Source organism: Patella vulgata, chromosome 2 (genome assembly GCF_932274485.2).
Source record: "Patella vulgata chromosome 2, xgPatVulg1.2, whole genome shotgun sequence".
NCBI lineage: Eukaryota > Metazoa > Mollusca > Gastropoda > Patellidae > Patella > Patella vulgata.
The window spans coordinates 14128835-14144861 of NC_065880.2; the positions used below are offsets into that span (position 1 = coordinate 14128835).

At 37.6% G+C, this 16027-nt stretch overlaps 1 protein-coding gene across 1 annotated transcript; it reads left to right on the forward strand.

Annotated features, from left to right (window-relative positions):
- The first annotated feature begins 3321 nt into the window (after positions 1-3321).
- LOC126810401 (snake venom 5'-nucleotidase) lies at positions 3322-15620 on the forward strand. The gene is made up of 9 exons (XM_050535435.2): positions 3322-3880; positions 4909-5122; positions 5548-5733; positions 7035-7232; positions 7762-7893; positions 10122-10241; positions 10668-10823; positions 12541-12744; positions 14264-15620. The coding sequence occupies exons 1-9, from the start codon at positions 3557-3559 to the stop codon at positions 14473-14475; spliced, it is 1746 nt and encodes a 581-aa protein (XP_050391392.2). The 5' UTR covers positions 3322-3556; the 3' UTR covers positions 14476-15620.
- The last annotated feature ends 407 nt before the right edge of the window (positions 15621-16027 follow it).

Here is a 16027-nt window from a genome sequence, read left to right on the forward strand (position 1 = left end):
TAGTAGTGCCAACGTCCTTAGTTTCTGAGCTATTAAGAATAAATCACGATGTCCCTACAGCTAGCCACGAAGGAATGTAAATAAGAACCAAATATTATACTGGTATCGGATGACTTGTGAAATAAATGTATATGTTGCATCATGCAAGCAGTGCAATGAAGATGGCAACTATGTTAGCTAGACATAATTTAGTCAATTATCGTGCAGGAGTTCCGATGGAAAGAGCTCATTTAGATTTTTTTAGGTCTCTAGCCCATATCCAATTGGTGGATCAATTCACCAATTGCGTAGAATGTATCCCTTTGCCATCTCAAACTGGGGAAATAACGGCACAGGCCACAGTTACTGTCAATGAATTCTTTTTCCAGATTCCGGGTCCCTTTCATATCTTTATTGACCAGGCTCGGAATTTTCAAAGTGACCTATTTATCTTCCTGTGTGATTTATTGAAAATATACTCTTCAAAAAAAGTAGGGGATATTCAGAAACAATACAAAACTGCGGAAATGCACTGATGTTTTTATTAGAGGTAACCAGTGTGTGTTAATAACAGGCCAATTGCCTACACATGAACATACCCAGTTCATATGGGCGGCTTATCTGACGGCCCCGTTTCACTCGCAAAGGGATACACTGTCAAAAGTGAAAATGGACGTTTTTGATTGTCTTAATTTAAATAATGAGTAATTGCTCCACCAATCTTCAGATATTCAGCAATTCGTCGTGGCATGTTCCTAATCAACCGTCCAATCAGGATTTGGGACAATCTGACCCACTCCTCTTGCAGCCACGGCCAATTCTTGCAGTTGACGTCGACGAACACGTCTCCCGATCTAATTAAACGTAACACACTAAAGCAAAGATACACTAAACAGTAAATCTTATGCAAGAACCGATAGGAAAGCAAACATGGATAGGATAAACCAGCACGCGACAGTTTTCATCAACCCTTCGTTGAAGTGTCAAATTTGACAATGAACCCCTCCCACTCCCACGTGTATGGTGCTATTGCGTGTCGCACATGCAGCTCAGTGGTTCTGTTGGGGCGATACGTTTTTCATCTGTGAACATACTCTCAAAGCATGTCAAGTGTCCATGACTATTTATCATATCACAACCTGCATAGGTATTTCAATATCCCTACTTTTTTTGAAGAGTATATATAGAGCCAGAACTACCCTTTATCTTCGATCTTCCAACGGGCAGGTAGAAAGATATAATCGTACTTTAATGGATGCTTTACTCTGCTATAGGGAGGGGGGATACCCCAATAAATTAATGTTACAAAATGAAATGAAATGGGATTTAACGTCCTACTGTTCTGCTCCGACTGCGCTAATGAAGACGAGCATACAGTGTGCTATGAGGGAAATTTTGCCCGGGCAGCGACACTATGGTCTACTCTTATATCGAAATCCAACTGCCAGGGTATGCTTTACGTGCACGACAATGTATACACGGGTCCTCGGTTTTTCGTCCTACCTGAACGACTAGACAGCTGTCCTTGTCAAGTCGTCCGTCCTGCACCACTGACAAGGGAAGACAATGTTGGGGAGTTAGATTAATATGCCTGCTGATTTAATGTTTGGATCCCCAACTGTAGATCCTGAACCTATACCTGATGTATATATAAAAAAAAACATTAATTTCAATCAGATTGGTGTGAACTTGCCGTAAAGTGCATATTATAGTAACCACTGTCAATATTTTGGATATCGCCTGAATCAAGGGTAAAACTATCTTCGAGTCAAAACGCGAAATTCATTATAAGTCATGCACCATGACAGAATTAAGCTCTGTAAGGATAGGGAGGTATACCCCCTGGGTGGAACATTATAGGAAACATATTATGAAAGGGGACACCCATACTCCTGTAAAACTCAGAAGAAAATTATGCTAGGTTTGTCGAAAACATTGGGATCGAGGATTCGGTATTCAGTGCGACTGGTGCATGGAGTGGTTCCATTGATCTGACTCCTGAGGAGGCTGGATCCATAGATGTGTATATATGTCCTATATGTGATCCCCCTTTAAAAATTTATATTCATGTCAATATGTTTAAAATTAATGTTTTTTATATGGTGATTTTATCCCTGGGATTCAATTGTAATTTAATAGCTTTTATGTTTATCCTTCCTTTCCCCCTTAAGTGCACATAGGACCCAGGTAGGGGGGGGGGTCTTTTTTGTTTAATTTATTTAACTTGTGTACTGCTTTCTTGAATGTTTGCTGTGCAGAAGTAAGAAGTGTTGATGTGGAGACTATTGCCAGTACTGGAGTCCAGTGTTGGGTTAGATACCGTACGTTGGTTTGGCTGTGGGAGACCCCTGATAACCCATTATCATTCTTGAATAATTAAGAGTGACGGGTTACGAGTTACTGAAGCGAGACGTGAAGAAAAGAACCATCAGTTGGTCAACTGAGTGGTTACGCACTTGTTGAAATTTGACGATTAAAAAAAAGTGATTAATACGGTAAGGTGTTTATTATTTATGTCCCAAATTTCTAACTTAATTGCTAAGTGCGATTCTTGAAAATTTTTTATTGATTCGGGCTGTAGAATTACCGATATATCGATTTATAGGACCTGGGAAAAGGGAGAAATGTTTCGGGTCAGTGATTTTGGCCCTATAACATAGGTTCGGTCGGATGACCGTGAACACAGATATTTTTGTTTTAGGCCTATTGCCTTCCCAGCAATTTACTGTGACAATTGTTGTACATGTATATGGGGATGTCGGCATACATTACATGTATGATTCAGTGGCAGATACGTGTTTAAAAGTTTCAGCTTGTATAATCCAAGTTTTAATAATATAGCTCTTACTAAATCCATCTGAGAAGGGAATGTAACATAATATTTCAGCGTATAATGAAAAGGTAAATCGCCTTGAGTAAATATTAAGATTAGACATTTAAAGGGACAATAACCCTCTTGCTGGCTTAAAAGCTCGAGAAAATAAGAAATAGCCTTATTCTAAGTACCAGATGTGTAAGTGTCTGTGTAAATTATCCATTAAATCCTATTTTACTTGTCCAGAGGGTTCAAAAATATTCTTAAATCCAAGTCACATTTGAAAAGCTTTACGTCAGGCTTTTCAAATCATTTAGTTGAATTTTTCCAATTTTTTAAATTAGGTGTGTTAAGATGAAATTTGTATCATCAATTAATTGGAATATTGTAAAATAGTGCAATTTGTTGACCAGAATAAAGATTGGGTCATATTATTCAGTTACAACAAGAGTGGTATTGAGCCTTTAAAATTGACTAAATATGCTTCATCATCTTATATAAATATTATTTAATTGATTTTCAGTATCATATTTCATCCGCCATCTTATCCAGTTATTAATATTCGATCCAAATCAAGCAGTTCACTGGTATTTGTATTTGAGACATATGAAATAGACCCAGGAGAGCTTAGTTTCAGTTCCATGTTTTCAAGAACTTGATGTTATATGTTTTCTGATTAATGAACTGAGACAACACGGAGCAAGTCGCCCTATATACACTGACAGATACATATATCCTAGTTAACCTCATCAAGACAAGACAATGTATTATCTATTATGGTTTCCAGTACTCCTTGGATATGTTTCGTGTAATTACGAGTTGACCATCTTACATACTAATGATATCCATGATAGATTTGAACAGACGGACAAATACAGTGGAGTTTGTAGCATTAAATTGAGAGATGAAGGTAAATGCTTTGGTGGAATTGCTAGAAGACAGACTAAAATCAAGGAACTGAGGGCGAAGTACGCAAACACGGTACTTTTGGATGCTGGAGACCAATCCCAAGGCACCTTGTGGTATTATAATTATGGTGGGACAATTGTTGCCAAATTCTTAAATCTCTTAGGCTACGATGCCATGGTAAGTATGTGTATTTGTTTAATTCCACACAAAGAATATCGTTCCATCAAACGTTTTTCCTCGTACAATCTGAGGTGACATATTATGACTGATGTGTGTGTTATACGTCAGCATGGCCACACATTTTGCGGTGTGTGCACTGGGATCTGCAGGAATTGTTTCTTAACCCCTTTAGCAGTAACGCACACTTGAAGTGTTTGACAATTAAGACGGTATACCAACGAACTAAAACTGTAATACTGGTAATGTGCACTAGTTAATTTTGAGTATTACTACTACTGCTGGTTTTAAGGGGCTAAATCTCTAACTCAATATTTTCCATAATATTCGAAATTAAAAACACGAGTTCGAATTCAATAATGGTCAGTTTCAATCAATATTGATGTTGTTATCTTGCCATGAAAGTATATGATTCTAATATCCAATATTTAAGACACAATTAACATTTTATAATCAGTATACGATTCGTGTATTCTATGTTTTCGGTGCCATTTTGTAATGAACAAATAAAAACATATCCTACAACGCAAATAGAGCTATTTTTGCCTATTTCAAGGTTCCCAAAAAATAATTAAGTAAAATGCACATTTTATAAATTTAAAAGTTCAATATTTGTTTGAATAAAAATGTATTTGATGTTAATAATATTTAATGTAGAATCTGATCTGAGCTTGGTGGCCTCCACAAATTTCATTAATTTCTCCCCCCCCCCCCTCTTCACTAATTTCTTCTTCTACACATTTTAACTTATCTCTAGTGTTGTATTTGATGTTTGTTAGTTATCGTTCAAAACACAAGTTCACACAAATGCAGTTATAGGTTGTTTTGAGCTAGTACTCAATACAGAATAATACAATTTCATCTCCATTGACATTCAGCTCATTGACTCATTGCTTTGAAAAAAAGCTAATACACTGTACTCCAAATTTGAACTTTTTATGTGCAGCCATTTTCATTGACTCAAATGCGGGTATACCTGGTTAAATTGACATAAACAGTAATCAATTCGCCCATTCTTGCCCTTGCAGAGTTTTGGTAATCATGAATTTGACAATGGTTTGAAGGGTGCTCTGTCACTGGTGAATAACACAGATATCCCTATTCTGGCCTGTAACATCGATTCCTCACTGGAACCAGAATTCCAGGGAACATTTAAAAATAGAACAACAGTAGTCATCAACGGAGCAAGAATTGGTGTTGTTGGGTACATCACTACAGAAACCAAAGAAATATCTCGTCCAGGTAAGTTTCTTATTTGTAATAGGTTTTTTTACAACTGAAAAACGCACATGCCATTGCTTTGTTGGAAATTGTTCAGTGGTCGGTGGAGGCGGGAGGGGGGGGGGGGTTGATGGCCGAATGATTAGCACGTGCGTACTGTATCATACGGTATGTCATTGAGTCAACTGGCGGGGTTTCGATTCCTCGATTGTACGTGACAAGGACTAGGGTCGCCTGTCCAACCTCGTGGGTTTTCTCCGGGTCCTCCGGTTTTCCCCCACTGCTAAAAACCCCTACACGCAAGCGAATTATTGGAATAAGATCAAACCATGTGTTAGTCCCGAAATGACCTAGTTTGTGTCCAGTGGACGTTAAACCCCATTTCTCTCTTTTGTTCAGTGGTCGATGTTATTTGCCTTATTTTTAAAAAATTATATTTATTTCAGGACGTTTAGTGTTCAATGATGAAGTATCGTCTGTAAGAGAACAAGTTAATCAATTGAATAATGAAGGTGTAGATATCATTATCGCTCTAGGTCACGCTGGCATTAGTACAGATAAACGTATAGCAGAAGAAATTGATGGAGTGGATGTGGTTATTGGCGGCCATACAAACACTTTCTTATACACAGGTAAATAGTCTACCTGTCGATCGACAGTCATTATAACCTGTTCTACTTGTTTGTGTCGTTAAAAATGAGAAATCTATTGACATAGCCAATAATAATCTATATATATAAAGAAGGATAATGGATTCTGAAATATATATTAGGTGTCGTCTTTAAAGTAACGATACGCCAATCAAATCTCCTATAATACGACTTGTAACATGGATGGGAAATCTTCCTTTGTTCTTTTCTTTGAATAAGCAGATTGTTTTCCCTCGAGTAGATTGTGTGGAGCTTAACCGTGCAATACCTAGACATGTTCAATGTTATTGCACACTTTTGCTGGTTGACACTAGTTCTAGTAGAAATCATATAGAGATGTGGGGTGGGGTTTCTGTGCAATAACATTAAGCATGTTGAGCAGTTGTCAATGTTACAAGTAATTTATAGCACGCTTCATTCGTTAACAGGTTTAATCCCTCGGCCTTGTGCTATAAATATAACTTAATCCACGCGATTTAGTACTTAGATTGATTACTTAACATTTAATTAAGAAAACAAGATCAAAATACCAAGAGCAAGATACACCCCCCCCCCCGGCTTGGATTCAATCGGATTTAAACTAGGCCTATCAATTCTGTTAGGCCACAACATAGCGAGCAACATACATCAATACTGAACGGAGCTGAACCCCTTTTTGGATTCACCTTTCACATTGCAAGGGATTCCTAATGCGCTAAAATGACGGGACTTAACTTGATGCTTTTATGGTTATTTTTAAATTGTCGTTTGTAAAATTAAAAAAAATGGATAATAGACTTTAATTGTGTGATCAAATATTTATTTTGGAAATGAAAAAGTTTAAGGTGTTTTATCACACGGCTAATTCGGCGATTCTGATAATAGCTCCCAGATGTATTGCCTTTGGAGAATTACGTAACAAAATATATCATTCGATCTGCTTGCTATTTTACATGCTTTGAACAGATTAGTGAGACGATGAATCCAAAAACTTGATGTTACAGATTGTAATTTAGTGTCAGTTCTAGGTTACTCAAAACTCTGGATAAAACGAGAGAGAGAGAGACAGAGAGAGAGAGAGAGAGACACACACACACAGAGACTAACATATGGTTCAATTTTATTTCAATAATGCGCTTGCGCGTAGGGGTCTTTAGCAGTGGGGAGAAATCAGGGACCTAGAGAAAACTCACGAGGTTGGACAGTCAACCCTACTCCTTGTCACGTACAACCAGGGAACATATTATGTATATAGCTGCTGATGAGAGTATATTACCGTGCATGACAAACTATGTTTATTTCAGGACAAGCGCCTTCCAATGATGAACCCGAAGGAGAGTACCCAACAGTTATAACACAGGCATCTGGGAGGAAGGTTTTGGTTGTGCAAGACTATGCTTTTGGGAAATATCTTGGATTCTTACAAGTAACATTTAATGATAATGGGGAAGTTACATCGTGGATAGGAAATCCAATACTACTTGATAATTCTACGATACAAGGTCAAGTAAACCTTTCTGTTAAAGACAGTGTGATTTCTATTAGTACATAACACAGTCGTTTTTACAATCAGGACCGAATTAACGCTGTGGAGGATCCGGGACAATTCAACGTGACAAGCCAGTTCCGAGTCTTTCGGTGCAATTTGAGGGTGACCTTTCTATTTCTAAATCTAAATTAGAATCTCCCGGTCATACAATGAAACATTTCACTTGAACTAAACATAAAATGAGGGGAGGGGAGATGCCAAAATGGGGATGCCAAAATGTGCTGGGACCTGGACATTTGTTCTAAGATATTTACTCTCGAAATATGATATTTCAGAATCTCAGGATAAAACCGGTAAAGATCTGGTGATGAAGAGTTCTATTATATGTAGCTGCTGGGAATGCCTACGATATCCTAGACGGAAGCGCGTTGTAGTCGTAACCCAGGGTATCTAAGGGCCAATGCAAGTTTATACGAAAGCCTTACAATGGTATTGTTATAAAACTGGACTTTAAAATGTTGTTATCATTGCCGATGTTTCAGATGTTGATATTTTGGATGAAATGGTGGTTTATAAAGCTGGAGTAGAAGCCTCATCATTTGAAGTAGTAGGTCGATCACAGGTTTACTTAGAAAATGATCGCAAGGTATGTCGGGTACAGGAATGTAACTTAGGTGAGCATAGAAGTATTGATAATGTCATAAAAGAAATACATCGGTTAGAACTTGAAGTTTACAGATGTGCTTTGTAGTTATGATATATGGAGCAATAAAATTAAAACTCGGCTGCCTGTTTATGTTCTGGAAGCAACGACCGCGAGTTTTACAACAACTAGACGTTGCTTGCCTGGTCTGCAATTCCCGAACTTATAGCTACGTTATCTCCCTTTAACACAGATACGTGAACAATAGCGACCAATCAGAGGTTCTGACACAAACACACGCAAATCAAACATGGCGACCTCCACGGTAAACTTGACATTGAACGAACATGAACTTTGCAACTTGATTATCACAAGTAGGCATTTTAGCTGGTCTGCAATTCCCGAACTTATAGCTACCTTATGTTCTTTTAAAGCAGATAAGTAAACAATAATGTCCGATCAAAGGTGGTGGCACAAACACACGCAAATCAAACATGGCGACCTCCACGGAAACCTTGACATGTAACGAACCTTGAACTTTGCAACTCGATTATCACAGGTAGACATTTTAGGAAAGCGCGAGACTTGGTATTCGCGATGATCGAGGAATCTGAAAGGCCCCCTGCTGAGTCAGTATCCAATCGAAATTAGAGACGAAATATGTAGGGTATTACGTGAAGGGTTTGATAATATCAAGCTTTTTATTGAAGATGCTGTCTGATAGGCAAGCATGCCAAGTTTCATGCGATCGTTCTCGCATCAACGGATCCTTCGGCTTTTTAAAAGAGTGATCAAGAAAAACAAGAAAATTAACAAGTTTATAGTTTCAGTTTCCAAATTCATTAACAATATCCCAGTAAATGACCAAACCTGTTTCTAGGCAAGTCATGGTCGCAAAATTTAAATATTATGGATTCCATTGTGTCATTATAGGGGCATTCCACGTCAAGTGTACACACTTTTATGACCCGTGTCTCTGATTTTGACCTAACTTGCAGGGATTGATGTCCACCTTGAAACAAAACACTATCCCATGTTTTGGGTCATTTTTGCCTAATGGGACCCATTTTATGGGTAACCAAAGATTCAGGCCATCCGACTGACTTTGAACTTCTATCAGCCATACCTCAACACACAGTCGACCAATCTCGATGATATTGGTATCAAAATACTCAACAGACTGGGCCCTTTTATTTGACGTAATGCATGATGTTCTGTGATGATTTTTGCCAAAAAAAACATCTTTTAGTGTGACCTTTGACCTTGAACATCTACCAGGATCACAAATCGATCAGGTCGTTTTTTTTGGCCAAAAATGACATATCCTATAATCGTTATGCACACCAAAACTCAGAGTGGGATCTCCATAGGAACACGGTCAAAATGATCACCAAAGATGAGTACCCCTACATGCTATCCAGTTAAGCTGTCACAAAGGTGCCAACTCGTCATATACTAACGCATTCGACAACAGGCCCACTGTAACGTCCCAGCTATGCTAACTTTCTGGGCCCATCATACCATTCCCGTGAACTCCCAGTCTCGTGCTTCCAAGTGCTACAAAATATACGATTCCAGGCTACAGAAGTTCTCATTGCGCTTATGGTAGGCAGGCAGGACTATTGGCATTATCCACACCATTATCCACACGCAAATGAAGCGATGACGCCACCCATATGACGTGTGGATGCCATTAAACCGAGAGGTGCTCGAAGTGAAAAATTTGATATCTGAAGTATTCATTTCTATCACACATCCGTAAAAACACTTCAAATTTTCAATAAAATAAAGAAGGCAGAAATGATATTGAAGTGAGGAAGAAGCCATGCCAAATATGCAAATTAGGCTTCCACGAAGTGTTCACTTCATTTCCACGAAGTGTTCACTTCATTTAGTGTTTTGCTCAATTTAACCCAGTGTTTATCGGGTGTTTTTCGTTTGCGTTTGCACCATTCACCAAAACGTGAAGCTGATGACCCAAAACTTGGGACAATGCTTTCTTCCAGGTGAACAACAATCCCTGCAAGTTAGGTCAAAATCGATGACATAGCGTCATAAAAGTGTGTACTTGACGTGGAATGCCCCTATAAATAAAATAAGGAACATGCTCTTTAGCTTCAGAAATAAAATGGGGTTTAACATCCTACTTTTCTGCCTAGGCGAATGAAGACGTGCTTTAAGCATAAGGTCAACGCTGGGTCATTGGAAGCTAATTGGTTTCGATTCTCTATTATACCATGATCATCAATATGTTGACAGGTAATTTAATAGCTGACAGCATGGTTCATCAAAATCTCAAGCATTCAGATTCCCTGGAATGGAGTGACGTCTCTATTGCCATAATGAACAGTGGTGGAATCCGAGCGCCTATTTCAAAAGGTGGGTATTGCCCTTTCTTGTTAAATGTTGTACCTGATTTTTTACAAGACTAGTTGAGAACCACTGCTCCAGTGTTCAGTAAAGATTATATAGGTCTACTGTGAATAGAAGACATTGTCTTTAAATAGCATTTAAAATATACACCTTCTCGTATTATCAGCACATGGCATTTCTTCGTTTCGTTGTGAATTTCCCGGTAGTTCTAATTTTTACAGCAGAATAAAAACATACGCTGGATTAATGGAATCCCGATCATCAAGTCGCATGATCACTATTTTTTTGGCGTTCGCCATTCGCCGTTTTAGGAGAAACACATGCACCGGGAAAATTATCATGATAGGAGTAAAAATACTTGATAGGATATTCGTCCCTGTCATTTTATTTACAAAGATAATTTTGTTGATTTTTTCATTCCACTCCAAATAGGTGATATAACTATTGAAGCGATTCTGTCTGTCCTACCCTTTCGTAATACTATAGATATTATTGAGATAAAAGGTAAATACATCAGACAGAGTTTGGAATATACTGCTGTACGACGATCTTTTGTTGAGTATTATGGTGGGTTTTTCCAGTTTTCTGGTGAGTAAATGAATAAAAATATTATCTTGTTTAAAGCTGTATTATGGGAGATTAGATAAAGAGCTGGCAGTTCTCGCTATGATAGTTAAAAAATAGATAATGTAAAGGGAATATGCGGAAAATTTCAGTCTGAGCCGAGAAACCCTTATTTCAATCGATGGCCATTGTTACCCTTGGTACGATAGTAAACAAAGTGACAATTATCCATTATTACGGTTAATCGGCAACAGCCGTTCAACCGCAGATCGGATTCAAATCTGTTTAAAATCGGACCCATTCGATGGTATCGAGAGGTAATTATTGTCTGGATACTGGATAAGTTAATAAATGTCTAATTAATAGTTAATATAACATTTAAGTCCCAAAGAAAGACCTGCTATAGGAAGATTTAGCTCTTGCATAATGCATGTTTGACCCGCAGAGCGCTCTAAATTATTAAATGCGGAACCCTATGTGGAATTGTAGATTATAGTTTGAAATGAAGTTTAATAAAACTTGCCCCAAGGGTTATTAGCACTTATCAAGCTAGGGCGTTCTTACACCAATCTGATTAAAACGCAGATCCTATTTCGTTTCGTTTTTTTATAGTTCAAAATTTAGTTTTATTTGTCTGTACTACACTAGGGTCTGGAAGAGTTGTTATGTAACCCGAGTTCTGGATGGCGTGAGAGATTAGACAATGAAACCATCTATTACGGCGACTTCTTGGCGTGCGATACACGGAACTGTGGGTAAACCAATAGAAACGTCAACGCTGTTTGATTATTCAATGTCTGGCGTCACAGGGTCAAAAGCCGCTCGTACGACCTCTGACGCGACCTTTCACTACACCGATCAGATCTTCATGTAGTGTAGACCATCGAAAGAATAGCAATACAAAACGAAATATAAGTCTGTATTTTAATCAGATTGTTCTTACACGGATGCACTGGTTTTGCAGATACTACTGGCAGTTGCACTTGTATTTGAATTCGTGGTCTGAGTTGGTCTGTGCTTGTGCGTTGTCGAAAGGTCACCGACAGGCTTTCGGTAAGCGATTTCGTGTGTTGACTGTACTCGGTTGTTTGTGACCAAGACTCGTTTATTTTATTGTGGTTTGTTATACTATAGAACTACCACAAGACATTATATCGAAATATTAACAGGCAAAAATATCACCATAAACATGAGAAAGGTAAACAGTCAAAACGAATGCAAGGAACTCCATTGGCTTCCAGTTCGAGCAAGGGTCAATTTAAATTTAAAGCTCTTGTGAATGTGTTTAAATAAGTTTATTCTGACACCGCACCCAATTATTTAAAAGAAATCTTTAATTTCTATACTCCTCGAGGATCCAACCTTCGTTCTTCAAGTGATCGTAGCCTATTGAGGATTCCTAAATATAATAAACGTTGTGGGACCTGTTTCACGAAATTTTAACTAAAGATAAAATCCAAATTTTAGTAGATACTTCAATTTTGATTGGCTAAGCACTAAAATCAATGTAATATTATTCAATCAAATTACTGAAATTTGAATTTTATCTTAGTTAAATTTTCGTGAAACAGGCCCCTGGTGAATATGCTTTCTCCGTCAGAGCAGCTAAAATGTGGACTGTTTTTGAACTGTTTTGTTGTGAATGCGCTTAGAAACACCCATGTGTAATGCAGCGGTATATAAATCGAACAATAATAATAATAATAATATGCTAGTTTATAATATTGTTTATATTTTACAGGTTTAAAGGTGGTATTTAACATGAATAATACAGAAAATAATAGGGTAGTCAGTGTTCAAGTTAAATGTACTAAATGTGCTATACCTAGATTTGTTGATCTAGAAATGGAAGAAATCTACAAGGTGGTGCTCCCGTCTTACATTGTTCTGGGCGGTGATGGACACACGCATATTAAAAACAACGTAATACGTCATCATATAATAGGTAACACAAGGCTTACTGTTATTTCTTATCGAGTTAAAAGTTTGCTATCAATAATTATTACTGAAAAGATTTCGTGAATGAGACTTACATGGGGAAGAAAGATAGCACAGCAGCTGTCTCTTGAAAATATTTAGCCACAGACCGCCGCTTATCCGAAAGGAAAACTTTGATGTTGACCGAATTCGATAAGATGCCTTCAAGAAATCTGATCTCTATAATCTTCAAAAAGTTGAAAACAAGAGCTGAAAAGCGGGGTAACTACGCAACGGAAAGTCATGGAACGCTGAGTATCGATAGCAGTCGTCCTCAGGTGACCACAATGCTTCATTGAAAGAAATAGCCATAGACAGCAGTTTATACGAGAGTAAAACGTGGATGTTTACCAAATTTAATCCGCTCACAGTTCTAATGCGTCACACCGAATTTGAACAAATTTGTCACAAACCATCTTTCACACCAAATTTGAAACAAATGGGTTAAAAACGGTTTCGGAAAAGCCGGTGGGAGGTCTGTTTGTGTGTGTCCGGAATATCGGTAGTGTTCGTCCACTCATAACCCCAATACTCCACGTCAAATTTGTTGACTGGCAAACGGACTTATAAAATGTGGGCGTATCAAAATCAAATCCCCGTGAAACGGTTTTTGGTTTTATTATTTAAGCCGCTGATCACTATTCGATTTTTTTTACAGCTTAATCCAAACTAAAATTAATTATTTCGAATTTAATAAAGATATAAAATCAAAATCTAATTTCTCGGCTCGGATTTAAAAAGAAATGTTCCATCAAAAGATTTTAGCGGAGATTATAGATGTTACACCATATCCTGACAATTTTTCCAATTCTTCATATCTTTGTAAATATGGGGATTCCGTTTAAAGATTCAGTTTTCACAATGTTGTAGTTTTCAGTGAATATTCGCACAAATGATTATCAGATACTTCGATCTTTCCAGAACAGTACAATGTACATAAAACGTATTTCAATGAGAACTATCGATTTCTTGTCATACATGAATATTGCTTTATGATTCCCAAATAAGTCGATAAGAAACTAATAATAGGGTCATCCCCTTAGGCCTAATCCTCAAAATTTACTAAGACAAAATATTTCGTGGTGATTTGAATGAAATTCGTTATTATGTGTGGATTTATTGTCTTAACACAATTCGATTAGCTTGTAATCTGATTTCGAAACAAAATTGATAAAAGCTCACAATTATTGAGTTCGCGGCATTATTGTTGTTGAATATAGACCAAACTAGATACAGAACTATGATGAAAAGTGAAAGTTGACTTTATACCACTGAGTGAATTGATGGGTGCTAGATTGGATGTTTTCAATTGATCTGGGACTAAGGATCAAAATGTTAACAATAATTTACTCAGCCCACTCTTTTTATAAATCTTTTCTCTCAAACTGAAAAGTTGACACCCGAACTTTCTATAATTAAGTAGAACAGTGGGGCGTTAAATCCCATTTCAATTCATTTCATTTATATATTTAAAATTTATATTACAGGCGATCTTGATACAGACGTTTTGATTGAGTATATCAGATCAGTTTCACCTGTAGCTGTTGGTCTAGAGGATAGAATCACATTTGTGGAAAATACCCAAAGTTCTTGTTTATCACCATCATCATTATCATCGATAACAACACCATTGACTTGCACCTTTCTTTTGATTTTAATACTTTGTTTGACAAGTGTAACATTATATATGCAGTATTAAACACGTATCATGTAAGAGCTTAGTCTACCTATTGCAGATCTTTATTTTAGCCTCAAATGATATATTTATTATTAATTAGACACTTATTCACACGACAAGCCTATATAAAGTCTCTAGACTATCGGATGGTTGTGATTTTGAACGGATCGAAACATGATCACCATTTAATAATTCAATTTAAAAATGGATAATCGAGACTTTGTTTATTATCGAAACAATGATAGCGATGAAAATCGAGGCGTCCTAACCGCTTTCTATAATATTTTTATTTCTAACATTTATTTAACTTTCACAGTTAACACCTGGTTGATCTGTCCATCATATTTTTGTGCTTGTCAGTTATTAATTTGCAGTTGATTAAATTGTTTTTGTATATTTACATATTAAATATTCCACAGCCTCTTTATGATAGTTTATGCTAGGTTCTCACTGTCGTTCCATGCGTTACGATATGATTGTCCCAATTGAATCCACGATCTGGTACGTGCAGATACGTTCGGATACGATCAACACGATTGCCACGATTGACCTCAATATATGACCTGATAGGATCACGATTACTCTACGATTAAAACCACGATTTCAATCGTAGCGCGAATCGTGACTGTGGGAACCTAGCATTAAGTATTAGATAGGTCTGATAATGCCAGGTGCCTACAGTCGTGCGATGCGTTACGATAGGATTGTTCCTATTGAACCCACGGTCTGGTACGTGCAGATACGTTAAATCCGTTTCGATTGCTACGACTGACCGCAATATATGATAAGACTTGATAGAATCATCACGATTACTCCACGATTGAAACTATGAGACGAAAAACCGAGGTCCCGTGTATACATTGAAATGCACGTAAAAGATCCCTTGGCGGTTGGAATTCGATATAAGAGTATGCGATAGTGCCGCTGCCCGGGCAAAATTTCTCTCATAGCACACTGTATGGCGTATGCCCGTCTTCATTAGCCCAGGTTAGGAGCAGAACAGTAGGACGTTAAACTCCATTTCATTTCATTTCACGAGTTCAATCGTAGCACGAATCGTGATAGTGTTAACCTAGCATAAAAGCTGTTTGTATGTTTTCACTCTTGTTACCGGTGTAATTGTATTGTATTTGTTAATCTACTAAAATAAAATTACTTGCATTAGATTTTGTTTTGCTTTTTATTTACATTTACTTATATTTATTTTACTGAGGGGGGGGGGGGGGGGTTGATGGCCGAATGGTTAGCACGTGCGTGCTGTATCATAAAGTGTGTCATTGAGTCAACTGGCGTGATTTCGATTCGCTGGTTGTAGGCCTATGTGACAAGGAGTAGGGTCGCCTGTCCAACTTCGTGGGTTTTCTCCGCGTCCTCCACTTCCCCCTATGTGACAAGAAGTAGGGTCGCCTGTCCAACCTCGCGGATTTTCTCCGGGTCATCTAGTTTCCTCCCTCTGCTAAAGACCTCTACGCGCAAGCGAATTATTGAAATAAAATTCTACCATGTGTTAGTCCCAAAATGACATAGTTTGTGTCGAGTGGACGTTAAACCCCACACCTCTCTCTTTATTTAT

Excerpts from the sequence above, each read along its gene's own strand:
- LOC126810401 (XM_050535435.2), top strand. The coding sequence starts at position 3,557 with ATGTATTATCTATTATGGTTTCCAGTACTCCTTGGATATGTTTCGTGT. Across the intron at positions 7,894-10,121 it reads GGTACAGGAATGTAACTTAG|GTAATTTAATAGCTGACAGC; the intron begins GTGAGCATAGAA and ends ATATGTTGACAG. Across the intron at positions 10,242-10,667 it reads CCGAGCGCCTATTTCAAAAG|GTGATATAACTATTGAAGCG; the intron begins GTGGGTATTGCC and ends CACTCCAAATAG.